Source organism: Punica granatum, chromosome 3 (genome assembly GCF_007655135.1).
Source record: "Punica granatum isolate Tunisia-2019 chromosome 3, ASM765513v2, whole genome shotgun sequence".
In the NCBI taxonomy this organism is placed as follows: Eukaryota; Viridiplantae; Streptophyta; class Magnoliopsida; order Myrtales; family Lythraceae; genus Punica; species Punica granatum.
In genome coordinates this window covers 2,407,919-2,430,266 of record NC_045129.1, presented here as the reverse complement: position 1 = coordinate 2,430,266, position 22,348 = coordinate 2,407,919, and the positions used below count along the sequence as shown (strand labels likewise).

Here is a 22,348-nt window from a genome sequence, read left to right as displayed (position 1 = left end):
CTCATCTTCCTCCTCCTCATCATCGATATCTCCGAAGTCCATCGAGTCAGCATGAGATCGGAGGTTAAATCCACTGGAGAATAACGATAACACACATATAGCTACGCGTTCCTGTCGAATAACCATTTGTCGTGATATGTTATCAAGTAAATTCATGTGTACATACGGCTTTCCAGTGATTTTTGTTTTTTTCTTATTTTCCTAATGATGAATTATTTAAGGTATAATATTATATGTTTCCTTCCGTACATGCATGTTGAATTTTATTTTATTTTTCCCCCACGGTTTTAATGATGATGCATGTAAATAGATTATTTGAGCTCAAATTAAAGGAATATATAGCATGATACGCATCAATTATTAATTTCTTTGGATCACATGCATCTCGAATATTTTATTTATATAAATATAAATATGTATATATGTATTTCTTCAGTATATGCGATGAACATATTTCATTCTTGTCATATCTTATATAATCTAGTTAAAATTTAATGTCAAAAATGAAACTTTAGGCAAGTTCGATTCTCGACTGAAAATTCTAATATCTCGAGCAGTTATTTTGAATTTAATTAGGTCGTCATTCTTCTTAATAAGGTAATCGAATCTAATATTAATATATAATTTTCTTGTTATCTCGTGGGCAATTATTTTCTAATTTATCTTCGCTTTTCTTTTCCTTTTCGTCTTTTTTCCCTAATATTTTACCTTATTATAAACTCTTTAATTAATTTATTCTCCTATTTTCAAAGAACTAAAATAAGAAAAAGAAAATTCCTCTTAATCCGGCACATGAACAGGAAAACCGTGACCCCACTCTTTATTGTTGATAATCTCATGCTTATACTGTTTACTTAAATTGCACCAAAAAAAAAAAGAGCTAATCAATAATTCTAGAATTTAGGAGTTTAAAAACAGAAAAGGTGGTCTTATTAGAATTTAAGTGTAATATCACTTTCACTATATCTTATCGACATTTTATGGACTGCAACTGAGGAAGAACTGGGATGTGCTTTGAATGGCTTAAAACAATTTCAGGACCCACTTATTTTTTAAAATTATTAAATTGATCTTTGTGATATATTGAGTCTATGAGGAAGATGGAAAAAAATCGAAGTTTTCCATACCTAAGGCAATAATCACACGAGGGCCAATAATTGAAACATAATGTTTTTCAATAAAAAAACAGAGGGAAAGAGGAGGGAGGCCGACCCGGCTGGGGGCTCCCTCGACCCTTGACTCTGTTGCCGACGTCTCTTCCTTCTTCCTTCCGCCTCCTCTTTCGGGCACAGCTCCACCAGTAGGTGTGCTAAGAGAGAAAAGAGACAAGATTATGGGGTCAAATTTAAAATATAAGAAATATTAGGGTCTTTTTAAAAAAGCTAATGGGACCACAAGTCCACGTGTTGTTGTCTTATTAGAGCTTAAAAATCATTAGTCACGTCACCAGTCATTATCATGCCATGTCAGAAAAATTGACGGACTAGGACTAGAAATGAATGTTAAATTTGGACTATGCTAGATTTGAGGAAAAAAAGAATTACTGCTAGATTTGAAAAAAAATAAAAGTTAGATGATTATTTATGAAATTAACCCTAAAACATAAAAAGATTCCTTTAATTATTGAAATCATATCACATAATATGTTCCATAATGGGATATAGATAATATTTTACTTGAATAATATAGCATATGAATTTGTCTAGCATATCGTATGTAAGTCTATATTGTATAATCAAAGGCGCACCAAGTACCCAATCAGCAATGCCTAAAGATCAGATCTCTGAATAATATTTCTCCAGCAAGTCCGCTTTCAATCCGTACTTACTACAAAAGAACACGTAACAGTGAACATTGATGTGAAAGGAACACGTACCAGTGAATATTGATGGGACAATCTCCTACAATACAAGGACGAGCCCAGAATTTTGGTCGGGAGTGAGTCCTTGGTCTGCCGAATTAGAGTATCGAATATAAATAATTTCATTAAATATGAAAAAAAAATTTACGATTTTTCATATCATATTAAAATTTTAGGTAGAGCGATTATCACTCCTGGCCCTTCTGAATTCATCCTTGTTATTATATATTATTGGTCACAACTCATATAGCTTAATCCAACGCACGTGCTACGTAAATGTGTGCAGTACGTCCATCCGTTATTTATTTATTAATTCTAGAAGGATTAATCCAATACAAATAATTATTGTAAGCTCTTGCTAATTAGAACTTAATTACGTGGCCTTGATCCTGTGATGATGCCAAAAGGACCCTACAATGGATCATGTCAGAACATAAAGTAGGGGTCTTGGTCCAATGTTTTTAAGTTCTAATTGATTATAAGCATCACAATGCCTACCATTCGATATTCTGTATTTGCAATTATTGTCCTTTCTTCTCTATTTTATTTTAATCTAAATGCTCAGTTACATCGAATTTTCTTAAGAGAAAAAGTGGTCATGTGCCACATCATCCATATCTATGTCTATACTAAATATAAAAGTACGAGGTTGGCTCCTCTGCTTCTCCACATTTATCTACCAAAATTGTCCCTATCAATGTTATATTATTTCAAATATACCCTCTCTCTTTCTAAAAGGCACCATACTGAAGGAACAACACCGATCACTGATTCTGCCGCCTCCAGAGATGTCTCCCGCCCTCCCAGCAGTCATCTCCTGCCGAACCTGTCTATACATATATTATTTATAGTTTATTTTCCTTCAAATAGTGGATTCAATAGGCTATTATAAGTATTTTGCTTCACAATTGCAATAGTTGTTGCTCGACGTAAAATCTCATTTTTTGCCCAATAGTTTTTCGATGATATGCTTCTCTTAGTAGCCATGAAAAATTTTCACTTTCGAATACAGAGCTTACTCTAATCTTACTGTCAGTTTGCTAACCATTTCTAGGCTGCCCGTTTTCAGAACGGTTGTTGTGGACCTGTGCAATTTTGCCTTATCTAAATCGGGATTAGTTCCTTACAGTCTTGCGACAGTGCTCTTCATTTTCCAACTCGTGTAAAGCATTCTAATATGGATTTGACCGAGTATGCAACTAGTTGATTTCTGCAGCTGCCGATTGCTTTTGCACGATTTCATTGAAGTCTTAGGTACGCGCTTCTCTTAGTCGGCCTGAGCATATGATCCGACTTTTACACCTCTAAATCTGAGATTGCTCAATCACTGTTCTGTACATCTCCGTCAATTGCTTAGCATCAAGATGCCTTTTTTTTTAATTGTTTCTGTAGATGAGTCTAGTTTTGCTTACCTTGATCAAGATTAGCTCTTTTTAATTATGGAATTATGCTCTTTGTTTTCCAACTCAAGTGTAGTAATCCAATACGTATTTGAAGGAGTGGATACCTAATTGTATGCTGTATTATTGACTGCTTTTACATGATCTCGGTCTCTCTTTTTTTAAAATTTACCTTAAGGGCCTTTTGCAATGTTTGCCTTTAAGGGTAGGGAAATTATATTCATTATATGCCAAATCAATTGACTGATTTTTATCTATAGCATTTTTCTATAACAATGATATATGTGATTTATATTGTGGTATGTACTAAGTAAGTTATTAGTACAACTTCATTACTTATTATTGGAACCGACTTGTCGTCCGCCAAAAGATTAACTTTGTTTTTCCCTGGACCTCTAATTTCATTAGCATTTTACTAAAGACTATTTCTTCCTACTGTCAAAAACATGCTTATGATATTATTGAAAAAAGTGCCTCGTGTTTGTTGCAAGCAATGCATCCCAATTCATAGTATTATCCTAATGCTATAGTATTTTCATGAGTTTCATTTAGCATGCATTGGATGGGCATGGGCCTCAAAATGTTTTCATTTATATTTTTTTTTGGCCAAGGCAAAGCCTAGCGATTTTCAACTAAAAATCATGACAATAGCCACTAAAGAATTTATCTCTTAGCACGGTATAAATTTAGTGATCTTGAGGCTTTTATGGCTACACACACACACACATATATATATATATACATATATTGTGGAATTAGGGGGGACACTTGGGTCATGATCGGAGGGATGACACTTTTGGGAAGTGGATATTGGGATTTACAGTTGGAGAATTATCTCTTAGATCTGCTAATTGTGTAATTTACTTGCACAAGAGGTCAAGAAGTTACAGATTTCATAATCAATTTGGTGAAATGTTCAGAAGAAGATTCAAGACAAATTGATCAGTTTGTGTCGTAGGAGGTTGGTTTTTTGTAATTTCCACTTGCCAGTATAACAGTTTCATTTCGTGTAATAGCATACCAAGTTATTAGCTTTTATTTCAACAGAGCATCAGATGTTATATTATTTTATCTAATTGAAGATATATAGATGTTAACATTTATTATTTGTAGCGAATGATATTCCTTCAGGTGATGTTGTATTACTTGACGGTGTTCAGTGTCCTAATATTGTGTGTCAATAGTTATCAGGGCGTAATGTGAATTGATATTATCCCTATAAATTGTACGAATCGACCGTGGGCTGTTACATTCATCTTGGATATCCTGAATATTTGTTTGACAGCTTCCATTTTTTTTTCTTTCTGTAATGATTTGTTTGATGTTGTCATGATGGAGATCCCAATTGACTTGCTTTACCATGTGCGAGTCTTCATCAGTGGAAAAAGTAATATGAAGGAAACCTTTCTTACTCTATCCCCTTCGCGAGTGAGTTTGAATAGTAGTTTAAGTAATTATTATTTTAACCGTAATGAAGATGGGAAAAGAATGAATTTTTTTGGGCAATTCTTTCTCAATCGTGTGGTTGCTCATTTCTTCTACATTTGTGGATACTTGCACAAGATGGATTCCTATTAACTGCCGGTTTTTTATCTTTAGTCATTTGGCTTCGTCTTGATCTCTCTCGTGAGCACATTTGGGAAACATTGTAGCATTTCCTCTTTAATATAACACTCTTCACCCATGTTGTGCTACGCATGGGATTACATGAACTCAATTTGATAAATGACAATTATGGGAGTTAAAAGAAAGTAAAGAAAAGTGAGGGGCTTTACGAAAGAGAAAAATTACGAGAGAAAAAGCAGGGAGAGAGTGAGAGTGAAAGAGGGCCACGTGGTGAGCTAGATAAAAGAGAGAGAACATTTGTTTAGAGGACAAAAGTTATATTGTCATATCATCATTTTATCCTTTAGATTGGTGATTTATTTTGTTTTTATTCGATGGAGAGTGAGATTTTGAGGATAATGTCATCAAATTATACAAAAAGTAACTACAGTAAGACACCAACTCTTTCATACATACATACATACATACATACATATATATGTGTGTGTGTGTGACTTAAATAGTAGGGCAAACATTGACATCATATGGTAAGGGAAAGAACTCACGCTTTCGGAAACACTGTAGCACTTGAAGTCTATGAATCGGAGCACAAACCGACTGGATAAGTTAATGTTAGAACTTAGGGGCCATTTGTTTTGTTATGAAAATCCCCTGAAATCGGATACGGAATCATTGATTCTGATTATTGATGTTTGTTAACCAAAAATTCGATTCCAATTGCCTTAGATACAACAGTCCATCTCCCCCAACAACCGGATTTAGAAAACCCTCATATAGTCAGGGAATCAGAGGTAGGAATCAAAATTTTAACGCTATAATTTCATGAAAATCTCAACTAACTTCCCGCTTCTGCAACTCATAATTATCACGAATATATTAATTTTAAACAGATATTTATAAAAAGAATTAGAAAGTATCCAATTTCGATTCTAAGCTAAAATCAAACAAAAATCAAATTTTATTATTCTGCTTGCAATCCTGTCCTATTCCATTTCCATTACCGTTTCCGAATCCGAAGTCTGAAAACAGCCCCTTAAAGAATTTTGCAAAGGAAAATAGTTTCTCTGCCAAAAAGTTGGTCTGCCGATCTGCCGATGTGAGGGATCAAACAATTAATTTCCCATGATTAGGCCTTAAATTCATATCTAGAGAGAGAATTTTCTCATTAGTTGTTTTCATGTCATCCATATTGAAATTTTTTCCATATATACAAGATGCATGTCCATGCTATGCACAGTTTGTCATAACTTCTTTTTGTTGAAAATTCTCGATCGAATGTAATTATCCTTTTAGGTTTTTAATGATTAATTAAAGTAATTGAATAATAAAAAGATTGGAGAGAAAAAAGAACGAGAGAAAGTGAGGGGGAAAGAGAGAAAATAAGAAATAGGAAGTTGAAATTAGATTTTGATTTTGATTTTGAGTGGTATAAATGGGGTTCACTTTTGACTTTGTATGTGTTATGTTGTTTTGTTGTGGGAAAAAGTTGTATAAATGAGGCCCACTCTTTGACTTTGTATGAGTTATTTTGTTTTGTAGTGGGTATAGTTAAGTTAGAATTGTGATTTTAAAATACCATCTTGAAACCAAACAAGCCAGAAAACTGGTGGTTAAAGTTAGTATCTTGTCCTTTTAACTTCATCCAAATTTAAATAGTTCAAATTTGTAATTTTATTCTCAAATGGGCAATTTCAAAATAAGAAAAGTTACCCAACTGTCATCCTATTTCCTTTTGTAATATATATATATATATATATATAATATTTATACTTGTCTATATTGTTGATATTCATAAATATTGAAATTCATGTTCCAATTTCTTCTTCTTTTTTCTTCCTTAACATTTTATATTGTGCCATTAGCTGTATTACTTATAATTTCATAATACTTTTGCAATATATTATCTGCTTTAATTTATTAACATATAAAGAAGAAAGCAAAAACTAATAACCTTCTCCGGATTAAAATTAAGTACTTTCACATGCAACGTAAGCAATTACCTACTAATTATAGAATATGTGTAGGGCCGACGGGATATAATCCCTCCTAATTTTCACGAACAATATCACTTTTGGTATTTAATGATATCTTAGAGAGACATCATATTCACTCATTTGGTCGAACAACCTTTTCCATCTTTTCGTTCCGTCCTGCTAATTTTATCGCATTTTACGAAAAAATGAGGCTAACTCAATACGTTGGACACTTGGACCATTAAAAGAAGATGTGGACCTCCAAAATTGAAAAGTGCAGGGAATGATGACATGCCTAAAAGAATTCATAAACCAAAAATAATCAAGATTAATCAACGTAGAATTAGTTCTTGTGGTTTGGCATCCGCTCTCTTTAAGCATGGTCTTTGATTCGAATTTTCTGAATAAAAAAAAATCACAATCGGAAGACATTTGCTTTTTAATGGACCGACCTGCCTAGAAGCTGGATTAATCATAACTCATTGGACTTTTAGATACTAGATAGCGCACACTGAAAAGTAATCAAGACTTGTAAAATATCCAGCCATTGATCGACACACTTTGATTGCCCTACATTAAACTTGGTATTTTGCGAGCTCACACAGGTTCGCAAATACGTGAAACGTACTCTAATACAATGTGAAATATTCACCCTCTAAGCTTATAAGAGATTTGGTCAATTTTCTACTAAAAAACTCAATTATGATATCCTATCTCTTGTAAACTTGTGATTTCTATTTAAGTTTTTCACGTGAGACTTTCATCAAGACTATTGATTATTAGTCAGACTTCTTTTATATAGATGCCACATTCACGACCATCGACAAACTAAGTTTAGGAAAGATTACCGCTAAACTACTCCATTCGCCTCAATTTTCAACGAAAATACATATATTTTTCTCTAAGTTGAAAAATTACTTCGTTTGGTTTCGCAATCGAATTTTAAGATTTTAATTCTAACTTTAACTCTACTCACTACACAACAAAAATCAACTCTTTAAAGTAAAAAAGGCGGACCCCATACATAAACTCACATATAACTCTATTATACTCAATTCAATTTTTAATACTAAAATCTCTCAACTATTCATTATTTTTTCACACTCTTTCTCATAATTTAACAACAAAATCATTACAATCTAATTAAAATTTCAACTCAACTCAACTCAAACTCTAAAATCAATCGCACTATTATATTTGTATTCGTGATTAACAAAAGACCCCACCCCGATTCAAATCCTGAATCCGCGTCACACTATGCTGAAATGTGTCAAATCTGATGTTTGAGGTGGATGAATAATGTGTCAGTAAAAGCACAAGAGCAAGACAAAGGAACCGCCCGCCCAAGCTTTTCTTACACCCCCAACCGACAGAGCAAGTGAACCTCAGTTAGGACATGACGAGGAGCAGACTCAGCACCCAGTCATCACTCCTCCAAGAAAGACAACATAAAGACAAAAAATTTCTCTATTTATTCTGAAAAAGGAATCATATCTGCCCAATTCAGTCACTGTCTGATCTGCTCTCCTTCGAGAAGAAAGTTTGTGTTGAAATCATACATGTAGTTAATGGACTAATAATAAAGCACAGGAGTGATTTTGCTACTAAGAGAAAATTCGTATCGAAAACATGCATGTCTTTCTTTCATCTCGCAGGACAATAAAAAAAGTTACGTGAAGATTGCATTCATCGATCAATTATCGTTCTGGTCTCTTATCAATTATCAATTATCGCAGGAAAATTTGTGCTGAAATGATACATGTAGTTAATGGACCAGTAAAGCACAAGAATGATTTTGCTAGTACGAGAAAATTCGTATAGCAAAAGGAGAGTTACGTGAAGATTGCATTTGTGGATCAATTGTCGTTCTGGTCTCTTACCCTTAGATGATCGATACAAGCTAAATTTTCCTCCATAGCACCGCAAATTCAAATTATCGCATATAATGCAATAGGAAATCACGAGCGAACATCTTATTACTCAATACAGGTTACGCGCATTAAATGGAATAATCAACGATTTTTTTTCCCCTCGAAAATCAGATTCTTAGGCTAGAAATTATTTAATGTATATGTATATGGATCGTCTTGTCTTGTTAGGACAAGGATGAAACAAACGTGCGTTTGAAAATGCAATAATATCAAAATAATCATAAATTAATTACTCAGCAAAGAATCATTTATAATCAGATCATCCTATATATGGAGCCCACATGATTTATAATAATTAATTTGCCCTCGTACACCGATTTCACTATGTAAATGCGTATATATAGAGTCCCCATATCTGATCGATCACCCAGCTAGATAAAAATTGAAAAGGGCGAAGAACAACGCGAAGAAGAGAACTGATAGATCGATGTGCCACCCACAAGGAGGGCAGTTCGTCTGCCTCAAGAGGTTCGTTTTGCAGACATCGAGACCTCATAACAGCTCACCGGGCTTGCAATTAGTCGAGACTGTGGTCAGAGCAGCCAAAGGTATCGGTGGGGCTTCCGCCACGAGCAAGGGGCGGTGCGTGTGTTCCCCGACTAGGCACAATGGATCCTTCCGTTGCAGGCACCACCACGCGGATCGCTACGTTTGGGACAAGAAGAAAATGGGCAGATCAACCCGATGAGCACTATGGGTGGAAATTCTATATCGTACGAGAAACTTGTTTATGCTCAATGTACGAGAAACTGTGTGTTAGCTTTATTTTACAATGAATCAGCATGGATGCTCTTTAGTCGATCTAATTTGCTTCAGTGGAACCCATTTTGATAGAATCCCGCATAGGATATATATATATATATATATATATATATATATTTGGTTCATTAAAGCGCTTAATTAGTGACACGTGGCAGTACATATTGCCGGGCTTGGTGACGCGGGGTTGTGATCCAATGTCGCACGGCGACATTAAAGTGTCGGAACCAGCCAACCAGGAGGGCCTGCTAGGGCCTGATGCCGAGCGTGGCAAGATAAGATAGGAGATGAGATTTCTTTTATTTTTATTTAGTTTATTTCCAATTTAAGATTATTTTGTTTTTAATCTTATCTTATAATATTATTTAAACGAGTAGTTTTGTAACTACTTCCTAATTAATTGGATAGTTAAATAATCCAATATATTCTTTATTATTAGTTCATATATTATACAATTAAAAATAAAATAGATAAGTTAAACGATTCTATTATCTATTTAACTTTACGTTGTTCGTCCTCTCTCTTTCATTTCACAAGTCTATCTCTCTTATTTTTTTTCTCTCTACTCTCAAATTCCTAATCCAACGTTTTATCATATTAGTTTTCCTCTTCTTAAAAAAAAAAATTTGTCACCAAGTCTTACTTTTATTTTCTTACAATTATTCTTTTCCTTCCACGGTCGTCATGCACTACGCGCTGGTAGAATCTAGTATTATCTGAAGCAGAAGATTGGGTTTCACCCAAAAAAAGAAAAGATTACCAAATTATAATTAGCTAATAAATTTTTAAAAACAAAAGATCCTAACCATTAGTTTGATGCCCCCAGAGGCTTGATTGAATAACAAATCCTCATCAAGTTCTCCCCATCTTTTTCCATCCCTAGTTTCTTGTGAACATCAATCCTAATTTCTCGAGAAAACTATTACTGTCATCCCTTTACTTGTACCTTGCCACCACTTAAGTCCCTCATCAATTTTTGCCATCAATTTTGCTTAAACGTTGGGGTTCCATCATTCAATTTAGTCCCAGCCGTCAATGTCACTAACGGATGTCTGACGTGGCTGCCTCGTTGGACAAAACGGTGCCAAAAAAATAATTTTTTAATCTGACTTTCCAAAACTATCATTATCATCCTTTTACTTTTCTTGAGCCACCAATTTAGTCCCTCCTCAATTTTTGCCACCAATTTAGCCCAAACATAGGGGTTCCATCTATTAATTTCGTCCTTGCCATCAATGTCGCCAACGGATGTCTGACTTATCTGCCTTGTTGGAGAAAATGACTTCAAAATATTATTTTTAATCAGAGTTTCTAAAGTAAAGTCGCTTTTGGCAGTTTTTTGAAAATTTATTTATTTATTTATCTATTACTTTAACGGATGAAGGGGTAGACTAGCGAGACCTCCCTAGACCACGGGGGCAGTGGCCGGCCAGGGAGGGCCCAGTCGGTCTCGCCCCCTTTTTTGAATCCCTCTGTTTTACTCTTTCAGTGAGGGTGATGCTGCTAATTGAAGGAAGAGATGCATTAGTTCGTTGGAGAGGAGGGAGGTTGCTCGGAAGGGCCTGTGACTGAGCTGCTACGATGGAAGAACACTGAAAAGGGACTAAAGAGGCAACCTGAAATTCGCTATAGCTTTTAGGTAAGGGAAATTGAGGTTAGTCGTTAGAGTTGGACACGAGGCTGAACTGGGAATGACTTCGGAGCTCCTGATACTAATTAATCGGATAAGGAGACGGATTAGTAGTATCAAGAGCTCTGAAGTCATTCTTAGTTCAGCCTCGTGTCCAGCTCTAACGACTAATCTCAATTTCCCTTTCCTAAGAACTATAACGAGCTTCATGTCGCCTCTTCAGTCTCTTTCAAGTGTTTCTCCATCGTAGTAGCTCAACTGTAGGCCCCTTCTAGCAGCCTCCTTTTCTCTAATGAGCTTATGCATCTCTTCCTTCGATCATCAGCATTACCTTCACCGAAAGAGTTAAACAGAGGGATTCGGGAAGGAGGGGAGACCGATCGGGGCCTCCCCGGTCGATCGTTGCCCCTTGGTTTGGGGAGGTCCCGGTGGGCCTACCCCTTCATCCGTTAAAATAAATAAATAACTTTAAAAAAAATTACCAAAAGCGACTTCGTTTTGGAAACTCTGATTAAAAATAATTTTTTGACCTCATTTTTCTAACAAGGCAGCTACGTTAGACATTCGTTAGCGACATTGACGAGGATGACGAAATTAATAGACGAAACTCCAACATTTAGGCCAAATTGGTGGCAAAAATTGAGGAGGGACTAAAGTGGTGGCTTGAGAAAAGTAAAAGGATCACTGTGACAGTTTTAGAAAGTCATATTAGAAAATTATTTTTTTGACACCGTTTTGTCCAACCAGGCAGCCACGTCAGACATCCGTTAGTGACATTGACGGCTGGGACTAAATTGATTGACGGAACCCCAACGTTTAAGCGAAATTGATGGCAAAAATTGATGAGGAATTTAAGTGGTGGTAAGGTGCAAGTAAAGGGATGACAGTGATAATTTTCTCTAATTTCTCCGAGACGTCACCGGCAGAACGTTATGTATCTACATCCTTTTCCCCTTCTGCTTTATAATTTTGATACCAGCAAATGCTTGTTTTGTATCGAAAATGCAGGATTCAACAATATCATTTATTCTCAAATATCAACGAAAAAAATTATATAAGTTCTTCTTTTTTTTTTTTGGGTTCCTTTCTTGAAGTATTGGATCTTGTTCATGCCTTATCAACCAAATGTAATATCTAATAAATTAAGAAAATAAAGGAAGAACAAGAGAAAAGAAAGAAGCCAGACGGGCAACACGATGGATATCGTCTCATTTCAAGAATCGATCTTGAAATTCTAAAAGGTCTGTATATCCTGGTATCTTTCTTCTTCTCCAGATTAATCGGCATCATCGGTCTCCTTAACAGGTTCCTTGTCACAATACCACGATCCACATCCCCATGCAATCATTGCTACATGTGCAATCATCTTCTTGCAAACCGTAAATTCGACTATATGTAACCCGCCAAAGCACTTGAAAGGGGATAAGCTTATGGTGTTCTTAACCTCCAATGTCGTGGCTGTTCTTGCATGTCCATCAATAATTCTTAAAATAATGTTCGATCCGGTTAAACCGCTGTCAATGGTTCTGCGATTTAATGATCCAAGATCTTCGATAAGAGTATGTTGCTGGTGACTATTGGGGCTGTGTGCGTCAGTTATTTCACAAACGTGTCCGACCACTTGCTATATATATAGATTTTCTGCGAAGTAGCAATCATGGTCATATGCTTTTCAGGAAACATGGTCATTTGGTAAGGATTACCAAATATAATTACAAGGATTATCATTGAGATGCCTAAATGAAAGTTTGTAAGATAAATTAATAATTTAGGTGTCAAATCATAATTACTTAAATTAACTATTCGAAGGACTAAGTCCAACATCAGAAAAAAGAGATCCTTGTAGCCGAAAAATAAGAGGGAATAGAAGGGGATGTTGCATAGTGGCACACGCCTTCGACTGTTGCATGTCCGATACCTAGTAGGACTATCCGTGCCATTTTATTAGTTATTTGAGATTTTTCTTTCATTATATTAAGTCTTGAGTCTCTTTTGTAACTGAAGAAAAAAGAAAATAAGAGAGGATAAAGGATTATGTAAAATGATTATAACAGAAGATTCATATTTCTCATTATTTTGTTTCATCATTATATGGCGCTTTACATGGTAATATTTTTATTTTTATTATAATCAAATGTATATAATTAATACAAATATGGTATGGATAAATAAAAATAAAAAATCAAATAAATACTTCTTCTAATGTTATAAAAATACAACAATATATTTATATACGTTAGTCGTGTATATATGTATATATATATATAAAATTTTCCTGTATATATATATATATTACATTTTCCTTAAAGAGATGATACACGGTAAAGGTGGATAAAAAACTAAAGCCAATCGAAAATATATGTGTAAAAATATATTTTTTAAAGACTATCATTTATAGAATTTTCAGTTTATTGAATTTGAAAAAGTATCTCGTACCTTGATGACTTTTTTAAAATATTCAAAAACTTCAAATTCATAAAAGACTCATAATTATCTATCAATATATACAAATAAAGTGGACATATATTCGAATTTTATGAAATGTGAAAATATAGCTATGAGAATCTCCTCATTCAAAATTAATTTTTTTGAACAGTAAAAAAGACAATAAATCACGAGCTGTGGGTTTTAAAATAATGGCCTCTCAAGCAACTGAATACGTCTCACCCAGCTAAAAAATGAAGCTCTCACATTTGGTGATTCGACTTTTATATATTATATATATATATATATATTGATATATTTCCTTTTCCAAAGAGAGACGTTAGGTTCATAATTTCTTAATTTTTCACAGAACAGTGGTACTTCTGCTATTTGTGGAGAGTTTGGCACAGGCAAACATTCTTCCTTATTGACACTCATATAACATGTTACAAGAGGCGGTGTTCACCACCTCTTGATTTATAAATATATGGCCTAATTAATGTACAAATATTTTGTTCACCAAAAAAAAAAAAAAGTACAAATATTTTGCCCAAAAAATACGATCCCGAAGTTGGAGCATGAAACTACAATTTGAATGTCGCATTATTACTGAATCCCTTCCAATACGTTGTTCCATCAAGCCATACAGTATAGCGGGAACCGTGACATTTCTCTCATAATATCTTTTACTTAAGCCTGATAGGAACTTCATTCACAATCGAGGTTGATGTTGTATTCCTGCATTTACACAAACAACTCGAGATCTTAATGCGGGCGGACGATTGATAGAAGTCCTACAGTACTCTCTAGCACTAGTTTATGAAATCTACATATTTTGAAGAACTATAGCTCAAAAACACGGTGCAGATGATAGATATAAACATTTATCGCAATACCGAATTCAACATCAAGGCAAATTTAGAAGTCCGAATGCCCAAAACCATCTTTGTCGAATAGATCTAATTTTCCTCCCCTTGTACCTATTTAACTTTCTTTTCATTGGATTTGGCCTCATCGCAAGGAGAAGAACCCCACACCGAAAGCTTTTTAACTCTTTACAGCAATCATATAAACAACACGTAGCGGCATCTACCGCCGAGGCTGTAAACGAAGGGGGCTCTCTTGCCAACCCATCAGGACACGGGGGCCAGACGAGGCTCCATTCGGGCCAGCCACATCCCAGCGATCCATGCCCACTCGAACCATTACTTTTTGGCTCAATAGATTGCATTCGATAAGTATTTTTTACTTTTTGGCCAACGAATTAACAACTCTTTTTTTTTTTTTTCAATTTTATTTTCTTCTGATTCTTATTATCAGCTTCGGACCTACCTGGAAGTTACGGCAAAAACTAGCAATCCATGGCAGGAGGGAGTTTCTAAAAGCAGGGCGTGAATCCCGCGCCCCTGTGTCGGGCTCAAATTGGTTTCCACTGAACGCTCGATAGTTGTTATCCTGTGTTGCAGCATGCAGCGAAGCTAGCTTCTGCCCAAGAAATTGCTTACTAGAGAAAGCACAAACACATTCTACGCAAATAGATCTCCCATAAAAGCACGCGCCTCCAGCAAAGGACGACACTCGTGTACGAAACAATCTCCGAAATTGAGTAAAATTGTAGAGAATATGAGAAGGAAATAACGCCCGGCTGCAGAATTCACCAGGAAGGATGGATGGAAACTTTTCAGTCAAGAACTTGTTTTTCTATACTTTATGTTGTCTGTACATGAAACGATTTTATTCTCAAATTTGAGAGTGAGATTATCCACATAGCATGAACAATAAATAGTTACACCAGTGAGCAGTGCGTGTAAGATTGCTACAAAATGCCCTAAGCCTCCATATGCGCCGAGTTGTAGGACCCTTAATTTCATAAAAGCTAGGGGTATCAACATCACTGCACCAATGAAAGACGTGAGGAAAAAGAACGGTCAGCTGGTCTTTGTTTACAAAGTGACACCAAGGACTTGAAAAACTAAAACAGCAAATATATGCTGAGCCAACATCTGGCCATCTTCACAAGTGATTATTAATCCAGGAGTGTCTTACCTCAGGGGAGCAATCTTGATGGACGATAGTCTGGTTCTTCGTATTTACATATACCTCACAGGATACTTTTGCCTGATACAACGCGAACCAGCACAAATACTTGATCAGAGAGGAGCTCGATCTAGCTATTGACATTGAAACAAATCAATACTCATTACAAGCACCTGATCACCGTGATGTGTACTTGGCTGAGTACAATTCCAAATTAGATCATGGTACAGAGACCCAATAGAAGATAAGCTTTTATGAGCGAAAAGTAACTTTAAGTTTCTTCCTGGTTCTAGGGGTGAATTGGTTAACAAAGCTTTCACTAGAGGTTCAATTCATATGTTACCTTGGAAAAAAAAAGTATTTCGATATTGTACGACCTAACGATCACTCTCTAGCTTCAATAACAACAGAGCCGTATCGTGCATAGTAAGTCTTGACATTTCTTCTATTCATCCAGGACAAGGTTGGCACATAATTTAACTGACCTAAGGAAATTTCCGCTGGAGTAAATTCGTACCACCAATACTGCACATCCCGTCTCACTATTGATCCTACAAGAATTACCATTGTCCTGCCTTCTCCACTACACCTCATTCGTGCTTTCCAATTTTGCATTTGTGATTGAGGAGAGAAATTTGTCCTACTCCTGCCTTCAAGAGAAGGACTTTCAGAGCTATCCCAGCTCCCCCAAGAACCCAACAACCGATCTTCACAACTAATAACAACAGGTTTACCATTTTTTGCAGTATTCATAAGTTAGACAAACATCCGAACCTGCATTCGTGAAAACTACGCAACAACGACAACTACAGATCGTCTCAAAATCCCATCTTTCTTCCATTGGATTCTCTAAATTTAAGACAAATTTCCGACTGAAATGCCAGAGCTTGACTAGAAACATCGGCATTCAGCGAAAATTAACGAGTCTACAAGCTATCACTATCACTTAATCGGAAAATGCAGCAATTTCATAGCTTCAGTTCAACTGCTAATTGGCGATTCACAAAGTGCAAAGAAGTAGCAGATGCAGCAAGTACCTTGATTGGAACGCTGAAGAAGAAAAGCCCTAGCTTCCCTTCGACCTGGGAAATCGTATCAAACGGGATAACTCCCTTGGACAAATCCTCAATCAAGTAGATCACATCGTGCACGACCTCGAGGCCGTCGAGATCGAGCGTCGCGTTCACGTACGACGAGCCCCTAGCCTTAATTTTCTCCCCCTCCGACGTCACAACCCCGAGCTCCCTCCCCCTGTACCCGACCGAGACCAGCAGGGAGTCATAGTACAGGGAGAAGAAGTCCTTGTTGCGGACCTTGATCGTGAGTGAGAAGGAGAGGTCTAGGGTCAGGCTCGGGGAGGAATTGACGCGGACGTGGTTGAGGTGGATGCGGGAGAGCTGGACGGTGGGGTCGGAGGGGAAGAGGAAGAAGACTGCGACGGCCAGGAGGAGTAGAGCGGCGCCGCCGTAGAGGCATCGGCTGAGGAGGCGGTGGCGGCCGGGGCGGCGGGGGTAGGGGACGAGGACGACGACGTTCTGTGGAGGGAGAGCGTCGTAGGGGACGGAGGAGAGAGAGGGCTCGCGCTTGGAGGTCATGTTTGGCTCGGTCGACGAAATGCGGCGACCCTGAATTGGGGCTCCAGTCCGCTTCGGAGCCTTATTTGGACGCGGCCAAACAGTACCGTTACACGCAATCTAGTAATCCAATCCAACTCACCAGCTGCACAGATTCTGAGAATCGGAAAACGAGAGCGTCCGCTGCAGAAAACGATCTCCAGTTTTCCGTTTTTAACAAAAACAACAGGTTTTCGGGTTCCGAGTTTCTCTCTATTTTCCGAACCAGAAGAAAAACTGGAAGATGGAAACATTGTTCCCGTTCTCCTACGCATATTTTGGTCACTTTAACTACATCTAGAATTTTATTCGAATCGAATTCTCGATGCGCCCTTTTCAAGGAAATTTCGTCGCGTAACCAGTTCAGTAGCTCGCTTAAGTGGGAATTGGTAGGTATATTGTGTCTCATATGTAGCTTCACTGATATGAGAGTACGAAATTATGCTCTCATGAAATAATTACATTGATAGAACGTTCATTACGCCACACGTATTGCCTAATATGGATCGGACTGGACAAGAGATGGCCCGCATAAAAGGTCGGAAGTGGTTATAGCACTGTAAGATTTGACCCGATACCTAAACAAACAGAGACAAACTCGACAATCACATCTGAGTCAAAATCAAATTCGATTTTGGTCGCGTTCGTACCGACTCTTCCTCCCTCTACTTTTCCTTCCCTAGTTAACATTCTCTAGAACCCACTTTCCTGGAAAATTCGAAGTCAGTGACCCAACACTTTCCATCATTATATGTGCGTCGCCCTAGCTTGCATGAGAAAATAAGATCAGATTACAATTTATTTTTCTTTTTTAAACCATATTCACTAGAGTTTGCCACTCTGAGATATTCAGAAGAACCTGAAGATGAGTTCCATTGGAATTAAGATCAGCGAAGTTTTCGCGGTGGCTGTATTCGTGATCTTGATAATGACGTTCTTGCAGGTGCAATCGGGCTTTGGGCAGAGCATTGCCATTTCTCCGGTGCCGGAGGGCTTCATATCCGGCAATGGTATGTGCACATTTACTGACTACAAGATCATCAAGAAACCCTTCTGATCAGTATAGTAGGCAAAAATTTTCATTTTCCCAAACTGGCTTTTAATTTTTTTTTTCTTTACCGACAATTTCTAATCATTCGGTAATTTTGCAGGCAAGACAACTGATCAAGGAATTGCTTACACTCTCCTGCTAATGGCACTGATATTTGCTTACGTCTTCCATTGACCATATTTACACCACACAGTTCACTGTAATGAATAAAAATGGTATTAAAAAAAGAAGAAGCAATTACAAGGAAAAGATGCCTCTGTCATATATGTCCTCCGAACTTGTATTTTAGCCTCCTATACAAATAGTAAACTTAAGAATAGGTCTGGCTATTTGTGTCCCGTCGTGTCTATGTGGGTTGAGTCTAAACGAGTTCGTGTAAAAAATGTCTAAATCCGAACACGACGCGTTTAGTAAACTTTGTCAAAAACTAAAAACCTGGATACAACCCCTTTATTCCGAATTGACATTGATCTACCTACTTAACCTGTTTAATTAAATTTGTTTAATTGTATAAATATATGCATGCATACCTACACGATACAACACGAATACCTAAATTGTTTGTAGTGATGGTGGGCGGTAGAACACCGGCATGGCTCGCGGAAATCCAACCTACACGGCTTGATCAGATGACTCTATTATCCTTACTTTGGACGAGAAAAATGAAGGAAAAGAGAATAAAAATTAGTCTGAAATTTTCAAAAGTTGATATTCGATAATTGTCGTTCCTTCCCTTACTCTATATTTTCTCGATTCTGGATTCAAAGAGAGGGGAAGATAATTGAAGGAACAGAATAATGGAATTGGTTGTTAGGTGATCCACCGCACATGTCTACAGCAAAAGGACACCTACTTTTTAGAATCTCTTCTATTATTATTGGAGGTTTCTTGCGGTTTTTTAATTTGGCTCAACAACAATTTTTTTTTTCCGGTACGCCTCATAACATTCTAAAATTTCATGAGTTTTCAACTAATTCGATTCAAGTCAAGTTGATAGAACTTTTTTAATATATATTTTAACCATTCATAAGATTTAAATTTAAGATCTTAAAGATAATAAGCGCTGAACCATTTTAATCAATACATAATTTTGAACTCAAATATTCCTGAATAATTAAACTATTATACATAATTGTTTTCTTAATGCTAATATAATAATGTAAGAAATAAAAATAAAAAATCTCTCTTTTTTTTTTCTAGGTTATATGAAAAGGTCTATGAGCCTAATATATTGAAAAAGAAATCATAATAGCTAATAAATAGTCATATGTGATTCCAACGAATATTGAACATGAAATCTCTTATTTCTCAGGCGAAGTCATATGTCACTGTACTACACTCTCTTTTGATATTCTTTTTTTTGTTTTTCATTGGCCGAAAGAATGAGAAAAACCATATTGTTAAGTGTTGGTTGTTGGTTGACTTTCGAGGATTCGCAAATCAATTTCATGGGAAAGCAATAGCAATTCTTTTGCCATATGGATGCAAATGACGAGTGGACAACATTATAATATGCGATATACATAGGGACTTAATTACAAGTGTTGATGGGTATACCAAATGCACAAGACATGTTGTTTAGGGGTGCATGCAATGTTTCAAGAACGTAGCAACACGTACATCGAAGTCACTCCATTTATAGTGTCAAGAAGAACGCGTTATGAGACCTCTTTTAGCTCGAATAGTGTATGTACATCCAACCTCAGTAACTGATGGATCGGCCGGATCATACATACATATATATATATATATAAATAATATTAGGGGTATTATAGGAAACCTCTTTGTAAATTGTATATATGAATATGTTATACCGACACTATTCCGAGACAATCGGGGAAGGTCATATATATTTGCATCATATAAAATGCCATCAATTGTTATGGACATAAATATATTTATGGTCATATAGGTATGTGTTTTACGATTCAAAATATATATCGAGCTCGGTCAAGCTGGACCTTGAAAATTTCAATCGATTAAAAATAATTATCTAGCGTGTCCAATAATTTAATTGATTTGAACTTACACCAGGTTTCAAAGTTAAGTGATCCATTGTTTAATTTCTCTAATTTCAAGGATAATCTTATATTTTTTTTATAAAAAAGAAGGCTCAATACATATATAAGAAATAAAACGAAATAGAATAATATATAAGTTTCACTAGTGAAAATCATATTCAAAACCTACCCATTCCTCCAATATTATAGAATTAATTTGTTCATCTTTCTCAATGATCGCAACATATATTAATTCCCTATTGAATTAGACAAAACATTAACCTCTCATGTCTGTAGAGCCTATAAGAACCTAACGTGTCGGTTTCTCTCAATGACTAGGTCGACCAAGCATTTTCTCTGTCTTTGTCGCTTTTGAATGGACCATGGACTCGATCAGAGACCACGTTCACCGAACCGATTTGGACGCAGACACACCCCACATCGTACGGGGTCTAATAACGTTAAACCTTATTAGATACGGGTGATTTTATCTATTCATTACTCAATACGGTTTTTAAAAGATTAATTTTATTAAATACGGTTGTAGGGTTAATCTAAATAAATCGGTCACTGGCTTTGTGTCTTTTTCGGTTAAGCACCTTCATTTTAATTTTTTTTTTCGATTGCAAAAATTGTGAAAGAATTACTCTCGCAATTCCAAAATATCGAGCATTTAAGATTATTTTCTCTCCCAACAAGTGAGATTCCTGGACTCGAACTTATGTTCTTCTTCTTACGATGGTTGGAGCTACTTTTTTTTTATGGGTATAAAGGCTAGGTCGGATTATTAGTTTGTTGTGGCTGCCCCAACTAAGTGAACCTAACCGTCACAGAATGTTCCTTTCGCCATAGCTCGCTGAGACTTTGGCCCAACTTGGTCACCGCAGCCCTACCAACAAACTAGTCAATTAAGTCCAAGGCCCATTGGATCAAGTATTATGAGCCGGCCACCGCCTTCCCATAATACACCCATATAGTGGTGAGCTCTACATCCTCAGTGAGGTTCGAACTCGTGATGTTCAAGTGGAGCGCTTGATATTTAACCACTAGACCACCGTGCCGGTGGTGTGGTTGGAGCTACTTAATTACTACTCAACTAGTACTTTGTTGGTATCTTCATTTCAATTTTAATTATTTGAATAAATCAAGGCTCTCAATTAATTTTGAAGAACATCTAATCTGCTCCCGGTCGATGCCGAATGAGCCGCAACTTGGTAACATACATGTCTTCCTAGAGCAATAGCATTGCCAAAGGACCTTTAACCGGGCAATTATTATGGACTTGGTCGCATCTCTTGAATGATGTTTGGCGCATTATCAGATTACTAGTAATTTATTAGATTTCCACTAAGATAAATTTTCATTTTTAAAATTACTGATAATGTTTATTACCGTGTTTGGTAAACACATTACTGATAATCTTGTTGGTAATCTAAATAGTCACCCCAATTGGGAAAGTATATTACCAATTGAGTGAAAAAGTGTATTACCTTGACTATTCAGATTATCAGTAATCTGTTTCGACTAAACATGCATTGGCTCATACCAAATGCCCTTTAAGGACTTGATCATGAGAAAATTGACGTAATGGAACCTAAATCAATTATCCCCAAGTTTAGGTACCGTTTGTGCTATATTGTACCATAACCCATAATGGTAAACTCTTGTGATAACCGTGTGACAATAACTGAATATAACCGAATCAAAATTAGAGGATTTCACTGGATTTGATTCGGTTACACTAATTAGTAGGGGTGAGAATTAGAAATGAGAAAGGGATGTATAGTGCGAGAAAGTCTTGTATGTGACGGAGGTACCACATAGCATGTGTCGCAAATTAACTGATGTTAAATACTTCAGTATAAGTGGTTATAAATTTATGAAATGTTGCTGTTAAAAAAATAAATATTCTGTCGTGTCTTGTGATGCAGTGTCACGTGATACCTTCAATACATGTAAGACTTTCTCGTATAATGCAGCGGCGTATATGTAAAAAAAAGTTTTAAATTTGATTATCACAAATGAGATTATCTGCGATCATTTATTTAACTTTCTATCTAGATCCATTTTGCCTCATTTGAAAACATGAAATAATTTTTTTTT

General features: G+C 36.2%; 1 protein-coding gene and 1 long non-coding RNA gene across 2 annotated transcripts; one reads left to right on the top strand and one right to left on the bottom strand.

Moving 5' to 3' along the window:
* Positions 1–15,197: 15,197 nt before the first annotated feature.
* Positions 15,198–17,485, bottom strand: LOC116201944. Its single transcript, XM_031533429.1, has 3 exons — positions 16,619–17,485; positions 15,591–15,662; positions 15,198–15,438 (listed from the first exon to the last, which is right to left on the bottom strand). The coding sequence occupies exons 1-3, from the start codon at positions 17,174–17,176 to the stop codon at positions 15,436–15,438; spliced, it is 633 nt and encodes a 210-aa protein (XP_031389289.1). The 5' UTR covers positions 17,177–17,485; the 3' UTR covers positions 15,198–15,435.
* Positions 17,486–17,970: 485 nt separating this feature from the next.
* On the top strand, positions 17,971–18,706 carry LOC116201511. The gene is made up of 2 exons (XR_004155886.1): positions 17,971–18,204; positions 18,346–18,706. It is a non-coding gene; the product is annotated as an uncharacterized LOC116201511 (long non-coding RNA).
* The last annotated feature ends 3,642 nt before the right edge of the window (positions 18,707–22,348 follow it).